At 45.2% G+C, this 21,322-nt stretch overlaps 1 protein-coding gene across 4 annotated transcripts in view; it reads left to right on the top strand.

The window, feature by feature from the left end:
- Window positions 1–4,857: 4,857 nt before the first annotated feature.
- LOC137545747 (vitamin D3 receptor-like) overlaps window positions 4,858–21,322 on the top strand; it is a 310,410-nt gene continuing 293,945 nt past the window's right edge. For all 4 annotated transcript variants that reach the window (XR_011026093.1, XR_011026091.1, XR_011026092.1 and 1 more), the window contains exon 1: window positions 4,858–4,898. Coding sequence is in view for 1 of the 4 variants with exons in the window: in XM_068267321.1 (XP_068123422.1) it covers window positions 4,873–4,898 (26 nt within the window). In the remaining 3 variants the exon portion in view is untranslated. The remainder of the gene's footprint in view (window positions 4,899–21,322) is intronic.

The raw sequence follows: 21,322 nt of genomic DNA, 5'->3' as shown, positions 1-21,322 counted from the left end.
CCTGTGTTCAGTCAGTCAGCTTCCAGCACGTTTTGGTAGGTTGCGCGTATCGTGATCACCCGTGCTTAGCTAGTCAGTCCTGTTCCTGTTGCCTTGCGTGGATTGCGCTCGCTTCTGCATAGAAGTAGTGAATCCTTCCCAGTCCTGCTCCAGTTCCTAGTTAGTGTTCCTTGCTTATGTCATATATCGGTTATCGCCGATATATGCATATGTCAGTTAGTCGTTTGTAGTTCATTGATGGCTGTAACCGTAATAGGCTAGGAAATCATACCTATTGTATATTTGTGTGTATTACGTCTGCCTTCTTTGACTCTATTTCCTGCGTACGTTAAAAAAGGGCGCCGGGAAAAAAGGGCGCAGGGTTTTAAACGATAATCATGAATAACGTTTAAAAAAAAATTGTGCTATATTTCGTTTAAATTTTTTTTTTATAAAGTTATAAATCATTAAATAATGTGTATGAAATGGGCAATTTTAAAAACGTTAATCTTCCCTGTTTAAAAAGTGAAATTTATAATAACGTTTTATAAAACATTAATAAGAATTTTACTAAAGCTACTCCTAACCCTACTCTCACACAGAACCCTCCCTGTACCTATCCCTAACCCCTAGACCCCCCTGTTGGTGCCTAAACCTAAGACCCCCCTGTTGGTGCCTAAACCTAAGACCCCCCTGTTGGTGCCTAAACCTAAGACCCCCCTATTGGTGCCTAAACCTAAGACCCCCCTGTTGGTGCCTAAACCTAAGACCCCCCTGTTGGTGCCTAAACCTAAGACCCCCCTGTTGGTGCCTAAACCTAAGACCCCCCTGGTGGTGCCTAAACCTAAGACCCCCCTGTTGGTGCCTAAACCTAAGACCTCCCTGGTGGTGCCTAAACCTAAGACGCCTCTGTGATAAGCATTAATAACGTTTTAAAAAAAATATGGTGTGGTTTTTCGTTTAAAAATGTAAAAAAAAAAAAATTGTACGATTTTTCGTTTAAAAGTAATGTTTAAAAAAAATATTGTACTGTTTTTCGTTTAAAAATAATGTTTAAAAGATTATAAATCATTAAATAATGGGTAATCATGAGAAGCAGTTATAAAACATTAAAAGTCTCCGGGCACCGCTTTTAAAACGTTATTTTTCTCCGGCGGCCTTTTTTCCTGTTGGGCGCCTATTAAACGATATTTATTATGGGTGTGAATGGCGGCGCCCTTTTTGTCCACCTGCTTCCCTATTTCCTGACTATTCTGTCCTGTCCTTGTGAGGCACGCCACTGCTGCAACCGCATTGGCTGCCTCATTCCAGTCTGTCTTGTTATGGACGCTTGCTGTCACTTAAGCAGTGACTAGTTAAGCAAGCGTTCATTCTGTTACCTGTCCTGATCTTCTGAGTTCCGGTTTATGCGCTCAGCGCTACCTTGCTCTGAGCCACTATAGTGGAAGGATTGTTTGTGGCTGTTCGGATCTACGCCTGCTCTGTGCGCCACATCTCCTGTTGGAGTCAGTCCTCTCCTGCACTAAACTGGGGATATCCTGGTTCCTTGTGCTAGCGTGTGTACCTCCTTCACGTTAGGATATACACCACGTACTGACTGTGGAGAATATACCACCAAGCGTAACAAGGGGACTGAGGTTGGAGTTAGTGCATCAAGAGCCACTACACACAGACAGATCTGGACATGGGCTTCAAATGTCATATTCCTTTTGTCAAGCTGCTCATGAACAACAAACAATGTCAGAAGCATCTTACCTGGGCTAAATAAAGGAAGAACTGCTCTGGTGCTCAGTGGTCCAAAGTGCTCTTTTCTGATGAGAGCAAATTTTGCATCTCATTTGGAAAACAAGGACCCAGAGTCTGGAGGAAGAATGGAGAGGCACACAATCCAACCTGTCAGGTTTCATAGGACCAGTTCCAAGCCCCATACGATTTGCATGCCATCCAGAATTATTTGCATGTCATTAACCATCTGTACTTGTAAATAATAACCATGGTAACAAGTGAAAGGGAGAGGGATATGGAGGCTGCCCTAATTATTTCCTTTGAAATAATGCACATTGCCTGGCTGTCAAGCTGACCCTCTGCCTCTAATACTTTTAGCCATAGACCCTGAACAAGCATGCAGATCTGATGTAAAAAGGAACTTTAACGAAAGGGGGGGGGGGGGGGAATAATTCAATACATTGAAAAGTGATGTTAAAAAAATAAAGAGAGATCAAGAAATGATTGATATTCACCATGTAATGTGTTCATATTGTTTGATCCACAATCAGCCTGCACATCATCATCTTTACTACTGGCAGACATGAAAAAAAAACAGCACCAACTGCCATTATTTATAACCATACCCCCTAACAATGCAATAGGCTAATGTTTTTTTTTATATATATAAATGTGCACTGCATCTTTGGCAGTTGGAAACAGAAGTTATTTCCCACAATGCAACATGATTCCCACAGTGTGATGTTAGGACACTGTGGGAGGGGTTTTACCACAATATCTGCCATACAGACATCCCTGGTGATCTATTTGAGAAAAGGTAAAGATTTCTCATGGGAAAAGGGATATCAGCTACTTATGGTGTTGACCTTATGTTATAGTTCTTCTTTAAAGTGAACCTCCAGACTAAAAATCTACTCAGCAGAACTGAAAAGGCTTGGTGTTTCTTTAACAGTTTCACAGCATCAGAACATTGTTTTTCTTACCAAAGCATCATTTTTAGCTGAATTTTTAGCTAAGCTCCACCCATCAAAGAAAAAAGGCCTGGGCTTTTTTTTCCTGATGCTGTGCAGAGCATGATGGGATTTCCTATGTTGTTATTCATGTTGCTTAGCAACTGGGAGAGGTGCTCAGGAAACAGGACAGTTGGAACTGTGTCTCATGCTCCCTGTCACCTCCTTTCAACCAAAAAAGATGGCTGCCAACATGAAATGAAACATTTGCCTGTTCTTTTGAAACAGTGTGGGTAAGACATTATATTACCTATCTATTTTAATTAACATAACTAATGTAACTTAATGACAGTATGTTTGTTTAGGCTGGAGTTCCTCTTTAAGTTTGACTGCATTTGCCACATGCATGTTTCAGGTATGTGATTTAGACCCTACTGATGCATGAAAGATCAGAAGGATGACAGGCAACTGGTATTGTTTAAAAGTAAATAAATATGACAGCCTAAATGTGGCATTAATCTTTGGCAGATTTGATCGTAATCTATCGCATCTACTGAGAAAATCAAGCAAGTGTATGGGGAGCTTTAGCCAATTCTACTTTTATAAGTGAATCTTAAAGGGCCCATACACTGGTCGATTTTTAGCGATCGATCGATTCCATAGAATTGGGGCGATCGATCAGAAATCGATTCTATCAAATCTATTTATGGATTTGTGGCCGATTTCGATGGATTTGATCTATCTGACAGGATGGAAAATCTAGGTCGATCTGCTGCTGGTAGCAGATTCATGGCCCATAGAGTTGCATTGGATCTAATGGTCCAATAATGCATTTAGATAGATTGCCAATTGATTTCATTGTGAAATCTATAGGAAATTTGTTCCTAGTGTGTGGCACACATCAGATAGATTCCGGTCAGATTTGACTTGACAGAAATCTATCTGATGGTCGAATCTGCTGCAAATCTATAATTGTATGGCCACCTTTAGTCACTAAAGCAACTTTGATAGATAGAGATGGCCCCGAACTTTCACGAACCGCAATAGACTGCAATGGGGAGGCGAACTTTGAAAACTAGAAACACTTATGCTGGCCACAAAAGTGATGGAAAAGATGTTTCAAGGGGTCTAACACCTGGAGGGGGGCATGGCGGAGTGGGATAGAGGCTAAAAGTCCCGGGGGAAAATCTGGATTTGACGCAAAGCAGCGTTGTAAGGGCAGAAATCACTTTGCATGCTAAATTGCAGGCCTAAAGTGCTTTAAAACATCTTGCATGTGTATACATTAATCAGGGAGTGTAATTAGAGTACTGCTCTACGCTGACACACCAAAATCACTGTGTAACGCACCGCAAACAGCTGTTTGTGTTGTGACGGCTGTGCTGGACTGGTGCGCACCATGGCCAGAGTGCAGGCCGTGGCGGTTTTCAAGCACATATGGTCGCCGGGCTGTGGTAGCTCAATGATAGAACAACAGTGACTGTCCAGCTGATCAAATTTGGTCTGTCCACAATGAAGCAATGACCTTATTATCTTGGGTGTGCCCCCCCCCCCCCCCCCCCGAGACACTCAGATAGCCGTCGGTCATTGCTTCATTGTGATACGCAAGCCCCTTCACCGTGGTAAGGTAACGATCACGAAGGGGAATTGGCACATGTACATGCCTTTTGTTTTGTTGTTGCAGCTGCAGTGCAGCCAGAAAAATTAGGCAGGCATGTACACGCACCAGAAAAATTAATATAGCGGACTTAAAAATTCAGGAATCCACATGGAGTCCTGGACCCTGTTGGTGGTGGTGGAGAAGGCAGTCAAGCAGCCTGCGGGCAGAGGTCTTGGGGCAGGCAGTCACACGGCGTGCAGGCAGAGATGCTGTGTGTGGGGACTGACTTACTGTAGTCTTGGAGCGGGCAGCAGGCCTCCGGGATCCATGCCTCATTCATTTTGATAAAGGTGAGGTACTGAACACTTTTGTTACTCCTCCACCTTTAAAGAAACACCTTCCTCATCATCCGAGCCTGACTCCTCTTCCCCACACGACTCTTCCTCCTCCTCCCCACTCTGTGCTGCCACAGGTGTTGAGGAAACATCTGGTTCTGATGATAATTGTTCCCACAACGCTTCCTCCCGTAACTGTTCCTCTTCACGCTCCTCCACAGCTTGATCCACCACTCTACGCATGGCACGCTCCAAGAAGTAAGCGTACGGGATCAAGTCGCTGATGGTGCCTTCACTTCGACTCACCAGGTTGGTATCTCCTCAAACGGCCGCATGAGCCTGCATGCATTTTGCATGAGTGTCCAGTTGTTGGGCCAGAACATCCCCATCTCCCCAGATTGTGTCCTTCTACTGAAATTGTAGAGGTACTGGGTGACGGCTTTCTCCTATTCTAGCAGGCGAGAGAACATAAGGAAGGTCGAATTCCAGCGATGATGGAAAAGATGTTTCGCCAAAAGTCCCGGGGAAAAATCTGGATTTGACGCAAAGCAGCGTTTTAAGGGCAGAAATCACATTGAATGCAAAATTGCAGGCCTAAAGTGCTTTAAAACATCTTGCATGTGTATACATGAATCAGGGAGTGTAATTAGAGTACTGCTTCGCACTGACACACCAAACTCACTGTGTAACGCACCGCAAACAGCTGTTTGTGTTGTGACGGCAGTGCTGGACTGGTGCGCACCATGGCAAAATTGCTCTTCCTCAGTGATATCAGGCAATGTCTATAAAAACAAGGAACACCAAGAGCCCCAATAGTGTAATATGTACTGGTAAATGGTTACTAGATAGAGTAAATATTAATACTCACAAACCAGGGTTACCATTAGGCAACCACTGATCGACTTTACTACCGCCATCCTCCTCCACTCCGCCTCTGACCTTGAGCGGTTCCTGCTCCTCTGCCCACAGCAGCCAGGTGTCTGTGAAGGAAATCTTTGAGCAAAAGAAGCAAATTTCTGCCAGTCACCCCCTTGCCCGGCGTCTGACAGCTGGCTTGGCGGAACTGTTAGCTCGCCAGCTGTTACCATACCAGCTGGTAGACTCTGAGGACTTCCGTAAATTTGTGGCCATTGGGACACCGCAGTGGAAGATGCCAGGCCGCTATTATTTCTCTAAAAAGGCGATACCCAAACTGTACCGTGAAGTTGAGAGGTAAGGTGTGTCATCTCTGGCACACAGCGTTGGGTCAAGGGTCCACCTGACCACGGATGCCTGGTCTGCCAAACATGGTCAGGGCAAGTACATTACTTACACAGCCCATTGGGTCAACCTGGTGACCGATGGCAAGCAGGGAGTACGTGGCTGTGCAGCGGACCAACTGTGCAGCGAACTGTCATATGTAGCAGATGTGGTGCTTGTAGTAGCACCGGTGGCTGTGGAAGATGAGGTGTTCTGTGTTAAATAGTCAAACACGTCCTGACAATCTTGGGAGTTGATGGGGCGTGCCTTCTTTTGAGCACTGTACTTTGGTCCAGGGCCACACGAAATCACATCACCACGACCTCGCACAGACCTGCCGGGTGGCCTTCCGCTGGGTCTGCCTCTACCTCTGCCTCTACCTATTTTGTCTGTTTTGTCCATATTGGGGGGGATGAAGTGAAAGGTATGCACTGACTTGAGTAATTCAATGTGCAGTCACACAGGTGCAGTTAACAGGTATGCACGGAGTGGTATATCACACTGCGTGCACTCATGTAGGTGGGTGGGTGCACTGAGGTGAACAACTGGTAGTAGGTATATGCAGTGATGGGTATTGCAATGTGCACCTGTCACACACAGACAGGTACCAGACAGGCACAGTGACACTGCGTGCGCTCACATAGGTAGGTGGGTGCACTGAAGTGAAAAACAGCAGGTAGGTATATGCAGTGATGGGTATTACAATGTGCACCTGGCACACACAGACAGGTACCGGACAGGCACAGTGACATGCATGCGCTCACACAGGTGGGTGGGTGCACAGTGAACAACAGGTTGGTATATGCAGTGGGTATTACAATGTGCACCTGTCACACACAGACAGGTACCGGACAGGCACAGTGACACTGCGTGCACTCACATAGGTAGGTGGGTGCACTGAAGTGAACAACAGCAGGTAGGTATATGCAGTGATGGGTATTACAATGTGCACCTGTCACACACAGACAGGTACCGGACAGGCACAGTGACACTGCGTGCACTCACGTAGGTGGGTGAGTGCACAGTGAACAACAGGTAGGTATATGCAGTTGGCATTACAATGTGCACCTGTCACACACAGACAGGTACCGGACAGGCACAGTGACACTGCGTGCGCTCACGTAGGTAGGTGGGTGCACAGTGAACAACAGGTAGGTATATGCAGTGGGTATTACAATGTGCACCCGTCACACACAGACAGGTCCCGGACAGTGACAGTGACACTGCATGCTCTCACGTAGGTGGGTGGGTGCACAGTGAACAACAGGTAGGTATATGCAGTGGGTATTACAATGCGCACCTGTCACACACAGACAGGTACCGGACAGGCACAGTGACACTGCGTGCGCTCACGTAGTTTGGTGGGTGCACAGTGAACAACAGGTAGGTATATGCAGTGGGTATTACAATGTGCACCTGTTACACACAGACAGGTACCGGACAGGCACAGTGACACTGCGTGCACTCACGTAGGTGTGGGGGGGGGGTGCACAGTGAACAACAAGTAGGTATATGCAGTGGGTATTACAATGTGCACCTGTCACACACACAGGTAGTAGTCACTGAATGTGCTGAGCCTGGCAGTGGCACACACAGTAGGAAAATGGATTACAAGAACAAGATTAGCTCTTGAGGGGTGCTTTTTTTAGCAATTAAAATCAGCAAGGCGCAAGCTAACAAGCCTACAAGAGCCTAACTAAGCTTTCCCTATGAGAGTCTGCAGAAGCTATCCCTTCTCTAATTACTGCAGGCACACGAGTGAGTCCAAAGCCTGACGCTGCCTGCCTTTTATAAGGGGGAGCGGGCTCCAGGAGGGAGTGTAGCCTGATTGGCTACAATGTGCCTGCAGACTGTGATGTAGAGGGTCAAAGTTGACCCTCATGATGCACTATGGGAGCGAACCGAACTTCCGGAAAAGTTTGCGGTTCTCCGCGATCGCGAACAACGGAAGTTCGCCGGGCAAACCGTTCGGGACATCTCTATTGATAGGTTGACAGAAGTACTTTGTCAGGGCAGATCTGAGCTAATCTATTCTGTGCAGGCTGACTCATTAGAGCTAATTAGGAGACTGAAAGAGCTACTTCTTCAGAGAAGTATCACATGATGGAGACAAAATGTTTCCGTACTGAGAACTGAAACCTTTTTATTTAAACAATAACTGTTTACAAACCAAAAGCATCTTTCTCAGTAAATACATTTTATAGCATATATTGTCAGCAGTAATACTAATAACGTATAAATTGACCTTTGTGTGCCATTCTCACTAGCTTATTAGCACTAGTCAGCATGGAAGGATTAGAGTAGTGGCTTTGACATTCACAGTGGAATATGTAGGTTTAACATTAAAGGACCACTATCGCAAAAAATTGTAAAATTGAAAACATCTGTAAACACATACAAATTCAAAGTTTTTTCCAGAGTAATACTTTTTTCCTCTCTCACTGTCTCTAAAGCTGGCCACTAATGATCCAATCTTTTTCATCCAATCTTACAATTTCTATATAATATAGGGTAACTGCCTGAAGTATCCATTCAGTATATTCACTCACTTTACCCTTATACTACATAGATCTGGTAAGATTGGATGAAAAAGATTGGATCATTAGTGGCCACCATTACAGTGGCTTGCAAAAGTATTCGGCCCCCTTGAAGTTTTCCATATTTTGTCACATTACTGCCACAGACATGCATACATTTTATTGGAATTCCACGTGAAAGACCAATACAAAGTGGTGTACATGTGAGAAGTGGAACAAAAATCATACATCATTCCAAACATTTTTTACAAATCAATAACTGCAAAGTGGGGTGTGCGTAATTATTCAGCCCCCTGAGTCAATACTTTGTAGAACCATCTTTTGCTGCAATTACAGCTGCCAGTCTTTTAGGGTATGTCTCTACCAGCTTTGCACATCTAGAGACTGAAATCCTTGCCCATTCTTCTTTGCAAAACAGCTCCAGCTCAGTCAGATTAGATGGACAGTGTTTGTGAACAGCAGTTTTTTCAGATCTTGCCACAGATTCTCAATTGGATTTAGATCTGGACTTTGACTGGGCCAACATCGATATGTTTTGTTTAAACCATTCCATTGTTGCCCTGGCTTTATGTTTAGGGTCATTGTCCTGCTGGAAGGTGAACCTCCACCCCAGTCTCAAGTCTTTTGCAGTCTCCAAGAGGTTTTCTTCCAAGTTTGCCCTGTATTTGGCTCCATCCATCTTCCCATCAACTCTGACCAGCTTCCCTGTCCCTGCTGAAGAGATGCACCCCCCGAGCATGATGCTGCCTCCACCATATTTGACAGTGGGGATGGTGTGTTCAGAGTGATGTGCAGTGTTCGTTTTCTGCCACACATAGCGTTTTGCATTTTGGCCAAAAAGTTCCATTTTGGTCTCATCTGACCAGAGCACCTTCTTCCACATGGTTGTTGTGTCCCCCACATGGTTTGTGGCAAACTGCAAACGGGACTTCTTATGCTTTCTGTTAACAATGGATTTTTTCTTGCCACTCTTCCATAAAGGCCAACTTTGTACAGTGCATGACTAATAGTTGTCCTATGGACAGAGTCTCCACCTGAGCTGTAGAACTCTGCAGCTCGTCCAGAGTCACCATGGGCCTCTTGACTGCATTTCTGATCAGCGCTCTCCTTGTTCGGCCTGTGAGTTTAGGTGGACGGCCTTGTCTTGGTAGGTTTACAGTTGTGCCATACTCCTTCCATTTCTGAATTATCGCTTGAACAGTGCTCCGTGGGATGTTCAAGGCTTTGGAAATCTTTTTGCAGCCTAAGCCTGCTTTAAATTTCTCAATAACTTTATCCCTGACCTGTCTTGTGTGTTCTTTGGACTTCACGGTGTTGTTGCTCCCAATATTCTCTTAGACAACCTCTGAGGCCATCACAGAGCAGCTGTATTTGTACTGACATTAGATTACACACAGGTGCACTCTATTTAGTCATTAGCACTCATCAGGCAATGTCTATAGGCAACTGACTGCACTCAGATCAAAGGGGGCCGAATAATTATGCACACACCACTTTGCAGTTATTTATTTGTAAAAAATGTTTGGAATCATGTATGATTTTCGTTCCACTTCTCACGTGTACACCACTTTGTGTTGGTCTTTCATGTGGAATTCCAATAAAATTGATTCATGTTTGTGGCAGTAATATGACAAAGTGTGGAAAACTTCAAGGGGGCCGAATACTTTTGCAACCCACTGTACATTAGGCGGTATAAATCCAGGTCTTCAACTAGTCCAGCTCCTCATGGGGGATTCTCAGCATGGCCTTTATTGTTTATAAAGACACTCTCTGAGGCCTAGTGCACACCAAAAACTGCTAGTAGATCCGCAAAAAGCTAGCGGTATTTGAAGCGTTTTTTTCTTATTATTATGAAGCGTTTTGCTAGCGTTTTGCTAGCATTTTGCGGTTTTGTGTAGCGTTTTTTGTGTAGCAGATTACAGATATTGTTACAGTAAAGCTGTTACTGAACAGCTACTGTAACAAAAACGCCTGGAAAACCGCTCGTTTTTCCTATACTTAACATTGGAGGCAGAAACGCCTCCGAAATCCAAAAAATGCTGCAGCCCGTAAGTATGTGTTTCTGCAAAATGCCTCCCGCTCTGGTGTGCACCAGCCCATTGAAATATATTACCTAAGCGTTTCCACATCCGTAAGTGGTTCTAAATACGCTATCAAAACCGCTCGGTGCACTAGGCCTGAAAAGGATTTATACAAAGATGCTGCCCAGCCTCTCTGCTCACTGCACTCTTTCTTGGCAGTTGGAAGGAGCAACTGCCATTTACTAAGTGCTTTTGAAAATAAAGAAAACCTTGAGAATCCCCCATGAGGAGATTTCGGTTCTGTCAGGTTTCTACTACCTGCTTTTAGTGACAGCAGCAAAAGGAAAATAGAAATGTATGGCTCATTTTACTTCAGAAAGAAACTTACTTCTCATTTGTATACGTTTACAGGTATTTTAAATTTAAGGATTTTCGCATGTAGTGGTCCTTTAACCAGCTGAGCGGTCTGGACGAGCTCAGCTCGTCCAACACCGCCAGCGGCTGCCGCTCAGGCCCTGCTGGGCCGATTTTAATGAAATAAAAAGCAGCACACGCAGCCGGCACTTTGCCAGCCGCGTGTGCTGCCTGATCGCCGCCGCTCTGCGGCGATTCGCCGCGAGCAGCGGCGAAAGAGGGCCCCCCTAGCCGCCTGAGCCCTGCGCAGCCGGAACAAAAAGTTCCGGCCAGCGCTAAGGGCTGGATCGGAGGCGGCTGACGTCAGGACGTCGGCTGACGTCACTCCGCTCGTCGCTATGGCGACGATATAAGCAAAACAAGGAAGGCCGCTCATTGCGGCCTTCCTTGTTTATTCTGGGCGCCGGAGGCGATCGGAAGATCGCCTCTGGAGCGCCCTCTAGTGGGCTTTCATGCAGCCAACTTTCAGTTGGCTGCATGAAATAGTTTTTTTTTTATTTAAAAAAAACCCTCCCGCAGCCACCCTGGCGATTTAATCAGAACGCCAGGGTGGTTAATTTGGTTATGTGAAACACAAGGAACACATAATACAAGTACTGCATACAATGGTATAAATTTAAAATATAATAATTACAAAGTCCTGCAACTTCCACCTTCGTAACATCTGTAAGATTCGCCCTTTCCTGACCTCTGCCACCACCAAACTCCTCATCCATGCCCTCATAATTTTTTGCCTTGACTACTACAATGCCCTGCTGTCTGGTCTCCCTATGACCCGAATAGCCCCACTGCAGTCCATCATGAATGCGGCAGCCAGAATTATCCACTGCTCCCATCGCTCCACCAGGGCGGATTCCCTCCTTGAATCCCTCCACTGGCTTCCTATCCAGTCCAGAATCAGATTCAAGATATTGTGTCTGACTTACAAATCCGTCCACAAAACCTGTCCAAACTACATTTCTGATCTTACTCAGAGGTACACACCTAGCCGCTCACTCTGCTCTTCCAATGAACTTCGCCTAACCGCCCCCCGCATCACCCAGTCCCATGCATGCCTCCAGGACTTCTCAAGAGCTGCTCCAACACTATGGAACTCCCTACCTCCATCCGTTAGGGCAGCCCCCTCCTTCAACATCTTCAAGAAGGCCCTCAAAACTCACCTTTTCATTCTGGCCTACTACCCCTCACAAGTGCTCTAAACCCACAGCTGAAATCTGGTCCCCTACCTTTCGTGTCCTTACCTCTCCCTCTAGATTGTAAGCCTTTGGGCAGGGTCCTCCTCCTTTTGTGTCCTACCTGATCATGCACCTCCATTACTGTGAACCCATGCTATGCATCTGAGTGAACCTAAGTTGCCTAATCTCCATGCTCCCCTCCAGTGACTGACTAAGCATTACCTTGTACTCATATTGTGCTGTGTGATCTGGTTTTCTTGTATTCCTGTATTGTCATATTGCTGTATGTCACCCCTAAATATTGTCTGTAACCTAAACGAATGTCCAGCACTGCATAATATGTTGGCGCTTTATACATACAATAAATAAATAAATAATAAATAAATAATACATTGCATACATTTTGTGCATTTATGTTTCAATTATTTTTGTTTTGTGTTTTGTCTTTTTTTTTTTTTTTTTTTTTTTTTTACTTAAAGGACACCCTAAGCGAAAATAAACTAATGAAATAAACTACTGTATCTATCTTCCTTCTCCTAAAAATTACTTTTTAACCACTTAAAGAGAATCTGTACTCTGAAATTCTTACAATAAAAAGCATACCATTCTATTCATTATGTGCTCCTGGTCCCCTCTGTGCTGTTTCTGCCATTCTCTGCTGCAAACCTGGCTTGTAATTGCCAGTTTTAGGCAGTGTTTACAAACAAACTAACCAGCTTCTAATAGGCTCAGCTAAGCAGAGTGTGTTAGTCACACAGAGCCTGCAGGGGGTGTGTACAGCTTCTAGCTAATCACAAGCAGCCCTGCACATTCCAGTCTGACTGCCTCAGCCTGACTGTGCCGACTATAGAGAGAAGATTAGATCATATAACAGAGATAACACAGCTACTGTGCAATTAGGAAAAGCTGCAGTAAGCCAGACCACATTAGAAAAGGCATAGGAATTTATAGCATAGAAGAAATAAAGATAAACAATTTGTTACAGAGTCTCTTTAAGGACTGCAGTCATAAAACCCCTTAAGGACCAGAGCCTTTTTTTCCATTCGGACCACTGCAGCTTTCACGGTTTATTGCTCAGTCATACAACCTACCACCTAAATGAATTTTACCTCCTTTTCTTGTCACTAATACAGCTTTCTTTTGGTGCTATTTGATTGCTGCTGCGAGTTTTACTTTTTATTATATTCATCAAAAAGACATGAATTTTGTCAAAAAAATTACTTTTTTAACTTTCTGTGCTGACATTTTTCAAATAAAGTAAAATTTCCTATACATTTGAGCGCGAAAGTTATTCTGCTACATGTCTTTGATAAAAAAAAAAACCATTCAGTGTATATTTATTGGATTGGGTAAAAGTTATAGCGTTTACAAACTATGGTGCAAAAAGTGAATTTTCCCATTTTCAAGCATCTCTGACTTTTCTGCGCACCTGTCAGGTTTCATGAGGGGCTAAAATTCCAGGATAGTACAAATACCCCCCAAATGACCCCATTTTGGAAAGAAGACATCCCAAAGTATTCAGTGAGAGGCATGGTGAGTTCATTGAAGATTTTATTTTTTGTCACAAGTTAGCGGAAAATGACACTTTGTGACAGGAAAAAAAAAAAAAAAGTTTCCATTTCTTCTAACTTGCGACAAAAAAAAAATGAAATCTGCCACGGACTCACTATGCTCCTCTCTGAATACCTTGAAGTGTCTACTTTCCAAAATGGGGTCATTTGTGGGGTGTGTTCACTGTCCTGGCATTTTGGGGGGTGCCTAATTGTAAGCACCCCTGTAAAGCCTAAAGATGCTCATTGGACTTTGGGCCCCTTAGCGCAGTTAGGCTGCAAAAAAGTGCCACACATGTGGTATTGCCGTACTCAGGAGAAGTAGTATAATGTGTTTTGGGGTGTATTTTTACACATACCCATGCTGGGTGGGAGAAATATCTCCGTAAATGACAATTTTTTTATTTTTTTTACACACAATTGTCAATTTATAGAGATATTTCTCCCACTCAGCATGGGTATGTGGAAAAATACACCCCAAAACACATTATACTACTTCTCCTGAGTACGGCGATACCACATGTGTGGCACTTTTTTGCACCCTAACTGCGCTAAGGGGCCCAAAGTCCAATGAGTACCTTTAGGATTTCACAGGTCATTTTGAGAAATTTCGTTTCAAGACTGCTCCTCACGGTTTAGGGCCCCTAAAATGCCAGGACAGTATAGGAATCCCACAAATTACCCCATTTTAGAAAGAAGACACCCCAAGGTATTCCATTAGGAGTATGGTGAGTTCATAGAAGATTTTTTTTTTTGTCACAAGTTAGCGGAAATTGATTTTAATTGTTTTTCTTCACAAAGTGTCATTTTCCGCTAACTTGTGACAAAAATAAAATCTTCTATGAACTCACCATACTCCTAACGGAATACCTTGGGGTGTCTTCTTTCTAAAATGGGGTCATTTGTGGGGTTCCTATACTGCCCTGGCATTTTAGGGGCCCTAAACCGTGAGGAGTAGTCTTGAAACCAAATGTCGCAAAATGACCTGTGAAATCCTAAAGGTACTCATTGGACTTTGGGCCCCTTAGCGCACTTAGGGTGCAAAAAAGTGCCACACATGTGGTACCGCCGTACTCAGGAGAAGTAGTATAATGTGTTTTGGGGTGTATTTTTACACATACAGATGCTAGGTGGGAGAAATATCTCTGTAAATGACAATTATTTGATTTTTTTTACACACAATTGTCCATTTACAGAGAGATTTCTCCCACCCAGCATGGGTATGTATAAAAATACACCCCAAAACACATTATACTACTTCTTCTGAGTACGGCGATACCACATGTGTGACACTTTTTTGCAACCTAGGTGCGCTAAGGGGCCTAACGTCCTATTCACAGGTCATTTTGAGGCATTTGGATTCTAGACTACTCCTCACGGTTTAGGGCCCCTAAAATGCCAGGGCAGTATAGGAACCCCACAAGTGACCCCATTTTAGAAAGAAGACACCCCAAGGTATTCCATTAGGGGTATGGTGAGTTCATAGAAGATTTTATTTTTTGTCACAAGTTAGTGAAAAATGACACTTTGTGAAAAAAACTATAAAAATCCAATTTCCGCTAACTTTTGACAAAAAATAAAATCTTCTATGAACTCATCATACACCTAACAGAATACCTTGGGGTGTCATCTTTCTAGAATGGGGTCATTTGTGGGGTTCCAATACTGCCCTGGCATTTTAGGGGCCCTAAACCGTGAGGAGTAGTCTTGAACCCAAATGTCTCAAAATGACCTGTGAAATCCTAAAGGTACTCATTGGACTTTGGGCCCCTTAGCACAGTTAGGCTGCAAAAAAGTGTCACACATGTGGTATCGCCGTACTCAGAAGAAGTAGTATAATGTGTTTTGTGGTGTATTTTTACATATAACCATGCTGGGTGGGAGAAATATCTCTGTAAATGACACATTTTTTATTTTTTTTTACACACAATTGTCCATTTACAGAGAGATTTCTCCCACCCAGCATGGGTATGTGTAAAAATACACCACAAAACACATTATACTACTTCTCCTGAGTATGGCGATACTACATGTGTGACACTTTTTTGCAGCCTAGGTGCGCTAAGGGGCCCAACGTCCTATTCACAGGTCATTTTGAGGCATTTGTTTTCTAGACTACTCCCCACGGTTTAGGGCCCCTAAAATGCCAGGGCAGTATAGGAACCCCACAAGTGACCCCATTTTAGAAAGAAGACACCCCAAGGTATTCCGTTAGGAGTATGGTGAGTTCATAGAAGATTTTATTTTTTGTCACAAGTTAGTGAAAAATGACACTTTGTGAAAAAAACTATAAAAATCCAATTTCCGCTAACTTTTGACAAAAAATAAAATCTTCTATGAACTCATCATACACCTAACAGAATACCTTGGGGTGTCTTCTTTCTAAAATGGGGTCACTTGTGGGGTTCCTATACTGCCCTGGCATTTTACGGGCCCACAACTGTGAGTAGTCTGGAAACCAAATTTCTCAAAATGACTGTTCAGGGGTATAAGCATCTGCAAATTTTGATGACAGGTGGTCTATGAGGGGGCAAATTTTGTGGAAACAGTCATAAGCAGGGTGGCCTCTTAGATGACAGGATGTATTGGGCCTGATCTGATGGATAGGAGTGCTAGGGGGGTGACAGGAGGTGATTGATGGGTGTCTCAGGGGGCGGTTAGAGGGGAAAATAGATGCAATCAATGCACTGGGGAGGTGATCGGAAGGGGGTCTGAGGGGGATCTGAGGGTTTGGCCGAGTGATCAGGAGCCCACATGGGGCAAATTAGGGCCTGATCTGATGGGTAGGTGTGCTAGGGGGTGACAGGAGGTGATTTATGGGTGTCTCAAGGTGTGATTAGAGGGGGGAAATAGATGCAAGCAATGCACTAGCGAGGTGATCAGGGCTGGGGTCTGAGGGTGTTCTGAGGTGTGGGCGGGTGATTGGGTGCCCGCAAGGGGCAGATTAGGGTCTAATCTGATGGGTAACAGTGACAGGTGGTGATAGGGGGTGATTGATGGGTAATTAGTGGGTGTTTAGAGGAGAGAAGAGATGTAAACACTGCACTTGGGAGGTGATCTGATGTCGGATCTGCGGGCGATCTATTGGTGTGGGTGGGTGATCAGATTGCCCGCAAGGGGCAGGTTAGGGGCTGATTGATGGGTGGCAGTGACAGGGGGTGATTGATGGGTGGCAGTGACAGGGGGTGATTGATGGGTGATTGACAGGTGATCAGTGGGTTATTACAGGGAATAACAGATGTAAATATTGCACTGGCGAATTGATAAGGCAGGGGTCTGAGGGCAATCTGAGCGTGTGGGTGGGTGATTGGGTGCCCGCAAGGGGCAGATTAGGGTCTAATCTGATGGGTAACAGTGACAGGTGGTGATAGGGGGTGATTGATGGGTAATTAGTGGGTGTTTAGAGGAGAGAAGAGATGTAAACACTGCACTTGGGAGGTGATCTGATGTCGGATCTGCGGGCGATCTATTGGTGTGGGTGGGTGATCAGATTGCCCGCAAGGGGCAGGTTAGGGGCTGATTGATGGGTGGCAGTGACAGGGGGTGATTGATGGGTGGCAATGACAGGGGGTGATTGATGGGTGATTGACAGGTGATCAGTGGGTTATTACAGGGAATAACAGATGTAAATATTGCACTGGCCAATTGATAAGGCGGGGGTCTGAGGGCAATCTGAGCGTGTGGGCGGGTGATTGGGTGCCCGCAAGGGTCTAATCTGATGGGTAACAGTGACAGGTGGTGATAGGGGGTGATTGATGGGTGATTGATGGGTAATTAGTGGGTGTTTAGAGGAGAGAATAGATGTAAACAATAGATTTGGGAGGTGATCTGATGTCGGATCTGCGGGCGATCTATTGGTGTGGGTGGGTGATCAGATTGCCCGCAAGGGGCAGGTTAGGGGCTGATTGATGGGTGGCAGTGACAGGGGGTGATTGATGGGTGGCAGTGACAGGGGGTGATTGACAGGTGATCAGTGGGTTATTACAGGGAAGAACGGATGTAAATAATGCACTGGCGAATCGATAAGGGGGGGTTTGAGGGCAATCTGAGCGTGTGGGCGGGTGATTGGGTGCCCGCAAGGGTCTAATCTGATGGGTAAAAGTGACAGGTGGTGATAGGGGGTGATTGATGGGTGATTGATGGGTAATTAGTGGGTGTTTAGAGGAGAGAATAGATGTAAACAATAGATTTGGGAGGTGATCTGATGTCGGATCTGCGGGCGATCTATTGGTGTGGGTGGGTGATCAGATTGCCCGCAAGGGGCAGGTTAGGGGCTGATTGATGGGTGGCAGTGACAGGGGGTGATTGACGGGTGATTGACAGGTGATCAGGGGGGATAGATGCATACAGTACACAGGGGGGGGGGAGGGTCTGGGGGGGTCTGGGGAGAATCTGAGGGGTGGGGGGTGATCAGGAGGGAGCAGGGGGCAGTTTAGGGACTAAAAAAAAAAATAGCGTTGACAGATAGTGACAGGGAGTGATTGATGGGTGATTAGGGGGGTGATTGGGTGCAAACGGTGGTCTGGGGGGTGGGCAGGGGGGGGTCTGAGGGGTACTGTGGGCGATCAGGGGGCAGGGGGGGGGCAGATCAGTGTGTTTGGGTGCAGACTAGGGTGGCTGCAGCCTGCCCTGGTGGTCCCTCGGACACTGGGACCACCAGGGCAGGAGGCAGCCTGTATAATACACTTTGTAAACATTACAAAGCGTATTATACGCTTCCTATCCAGCGATCGTCGGGTTAACAACCCGCCGGCGCTTCTGATTGGCCGGCGGGTTGACGTCGCGGGTGGGCGGAGCCTATTGCCGGCGGATGCGCGCGCATCCCAGCGCGCGATCCCCGGCCAGAGAGTGCCCCAGGACCTGACGCCAATCTGCGTTACGTGGTCCTGGGGCTGCCACTTTGCCGCCGCCAATATGAAGTAGGCGGTCGACAAGTGGTTAAGATATTCCACAGTTTTATTTTATGTTTACTACACTTTATAGAGAATTTATGTGTGCATCAAACCAAGTAACACCTGACAAATCTGACTTTGCAAATTTGGCCTGATTGGCTACTCACGAGACATTGCTCATGCAAATATGCATTTGCTTACGCATGCCAAAGTTTTCAGGGTTAAAACCAATACCGCAAAGCGGTTGCCCTGTGGGAATTAGTTCATGCTGCATTAGCACTATCCAAGAGCACCACGGGGAGGCTTCCTAATGCCCCCATACAACTGGGGTGCCGCAGGGCCCCAAGCTCTCTCACTGCCTGGAAACCACAGCGGCATCTCGGAGGGGGAGGCTGGGAGGTACAGGCGACTCCCCCCAAGCGTGGCCAGCGCCGGGAAGAGCAGCCCACACCTGCCTCCCAAAATTTAAAAACGGGCACTTACCTTAACGTCCATTGCGTTCTGCGACATGAGCACGACTTGGGAGCGAACACATGTGAAAGGAGTGAACCATGGGCCACTCCAAGCTTTGGAGCTCAGAGCTTGCTTTCACACAACACTCCAAGGGGTCGGAGGGCAGGAGCAGACAGCTCGCTCCAGGGCTCTCACCTCCTAGAACAAGCCATCCACCACCCTTAGGGGGATAGAAATGAAACACTACACTTTATCGAGAATTTATGTGTTCATCAAACCAAGTAACACCTGACAAATCTGGCTTTGCAAATTTGGCCTGATTGGCTACTCACAAGACATAGCTCATGCAAATATGCATTTGCATTTGCTTTTGCATGCCAAAGTTTGCAGTCGTGCTCATGTAGCAGAACGCAATGGACGTTAAGGTAAGTTCCTGTTTTCAAATTTTGGGAGGCAGGTGCGGGCGGCTTTTCCTGGCGCTGGCCACGCTTGATGGGGGGTCGTCTGCACCTCTCAGCCTCCCCCTCCGGGATGCCGCTATGGTTTCCAGGCAGTGAGAGAGCTTGGAGCCCCGCGGTCCCCCGGTTGTATGGGGGCATTGGGAAGCCTCCCCGTGGCGCTCCTGGATAGTGCTAATGTAGCATGAACTAATTCCCGCAGGGAAACCGCTTTGAGGTATTGGTTTTAGCCCTGCAAACTTTGGCATACGAAAGCAAATGCATATTTGCATGAGCTATGTCTCGTGAGTAGCCAATCAGGCCAAATTTGCAAAGCCAGATTTGTCAGGTGTTCCTTGGTTTGATGCACACATAAATTCTCTATAAAGTGTATTATTTTATGTTTAAATCTACTTTTTAAGTTTTAACTGTTTTACTGTTTTTGCTCAGACACATTCATTGAAGTATGCCAGAGATAAAATCTATGAACTATTGTCCCTTTTATCTCTTTCCTGCTCTCAGAAACCATTTTCTGCTAGGAAAGTGTTTTATAGTTGGAATTTCTAATCGGTGAGGGTCACACTGTAGTCACTTCCTGTCTGAGTCAGGACTGAGTCAGCCATTACATACCTGATATTTAACTCTTTCAGGCAGAGAAAGAAAAAAAGGAACACAGCATAGTTATTTGTGTGCTAGGCACTGTAAATACCCATGTCTATCTCATCATGTCAAACGTCACTTTGGGTATCCTTTGAAGCTATTTGTAGTGCTCAACAAGTACATTTTGCTTTTTTTGTGTGCATTAGCTAAGACATTCGATTACTCATTCCTTTTTGACAAAATGCTGTTTTTAGCTTATGAAATACTTTTACTGAGATACTCATGAGGTAGGTAAGAAAAAAAAAAAAAAAAAGTTTATATTTCAAGAATGACAAGAGTACTTCATATTTCTGTAAATGTACATTTTGTCAATATTTGTTGCCTCAAGATAAATTTGTTATCCCAAGTACTTGCTCCTGTGTAGTCTGCAAAGTGGACTTGGCAATCTATCTGTATGAGTAGCAGGGACAATTACTAATGTCCCTTTCAAGTGTGTTTATGAGTTGGCTGTTAATGGGAAATACTTCAGTATGCTAAGAATAGGATAATAGCTATCTGTTTTATACTCTGGGCCTTACATAGAGATGGCCCAAACGGTTCGACCGTGAAAAAGGCAGGCAGCGTCAGCCATTTCACTCACTCATGTGGCTGCAGTAATTAGAGAAGGGAGAGCTTGCTGCAGAGACATAGGAAAAGCTTAGTTTGGCTCTTGTTAGGCTTGTAAGCTTGCTCCTTGCTGATACTTATTGCTAAAAAGCACCCCTCAACAGCTCTTTTTGAGAGCTAATGGTTGTTCTTGTGATCTATTTTGTGTGTGTGTGTGTGTGTGTGTGTGTGTGTGTGTGTGTGTGTGTGTGTGTGTGTGTGTGTGTGTGTGTGTGTCCCACAGACACTTGCATATACAGCCCTGTCAGTCAGGCGCAGCTGGCCCCTGGCCCCTTGGTAATTCCTACTGTGCCACTGCCAGGCCCAGCACAATCAGTGACTACCTGTTCACAGTACCTGTGTGTGTGACAGCTGCACATTTGTTATACCAACCACTGCATACCTGATCAGTGCACCTACCTACATGACCACAAGCAGTGTTATATTATATACCAGTCACTGCACCTGTTCACGTTGCCTGTGTGTGTTATGGTGCCCATACACGATACAATAAAAATGTTCGATTTTCCAGTTTATTCGATCTAAATGATCGAATTGAATGAAAGTTGAAAATATTTTTTTTTCGATCAAGAAGTTCGAACGATTATCCCGTTTTTTTCTGGAAAAATGATTGGACATGTACCATGTATGGCCACCTTTACAGCTGCACATTTATAATACCAATCCCTGCATACCTGTTCAGTGCACCTACCTACGTGACCGCACACAGTGTTATATTATATAACAGTCACTGCACCTGTTCACGGTAC

The sequence above is a fragment of the Hyperolius riggenbachi genome, chromosome 2 (genome assembly GCF_040937935.1).
Source record: "Hyperolius riggenbachi isolate aHypRig1 chromosome 2, aHypRig1.pri, whole genome shotgun sequence".
NCBI lineage: Eukaryota > Metazoa > Chordata > Amphibia > Anura > Hyperoliidae > Hyperolius > Hyperolius riggenbachi.
The sequence above is the reverse complement of the archived record's forward strand: the minus strand, read 5'-3'. Positions and strand labels throughout refer to the sequence as shown.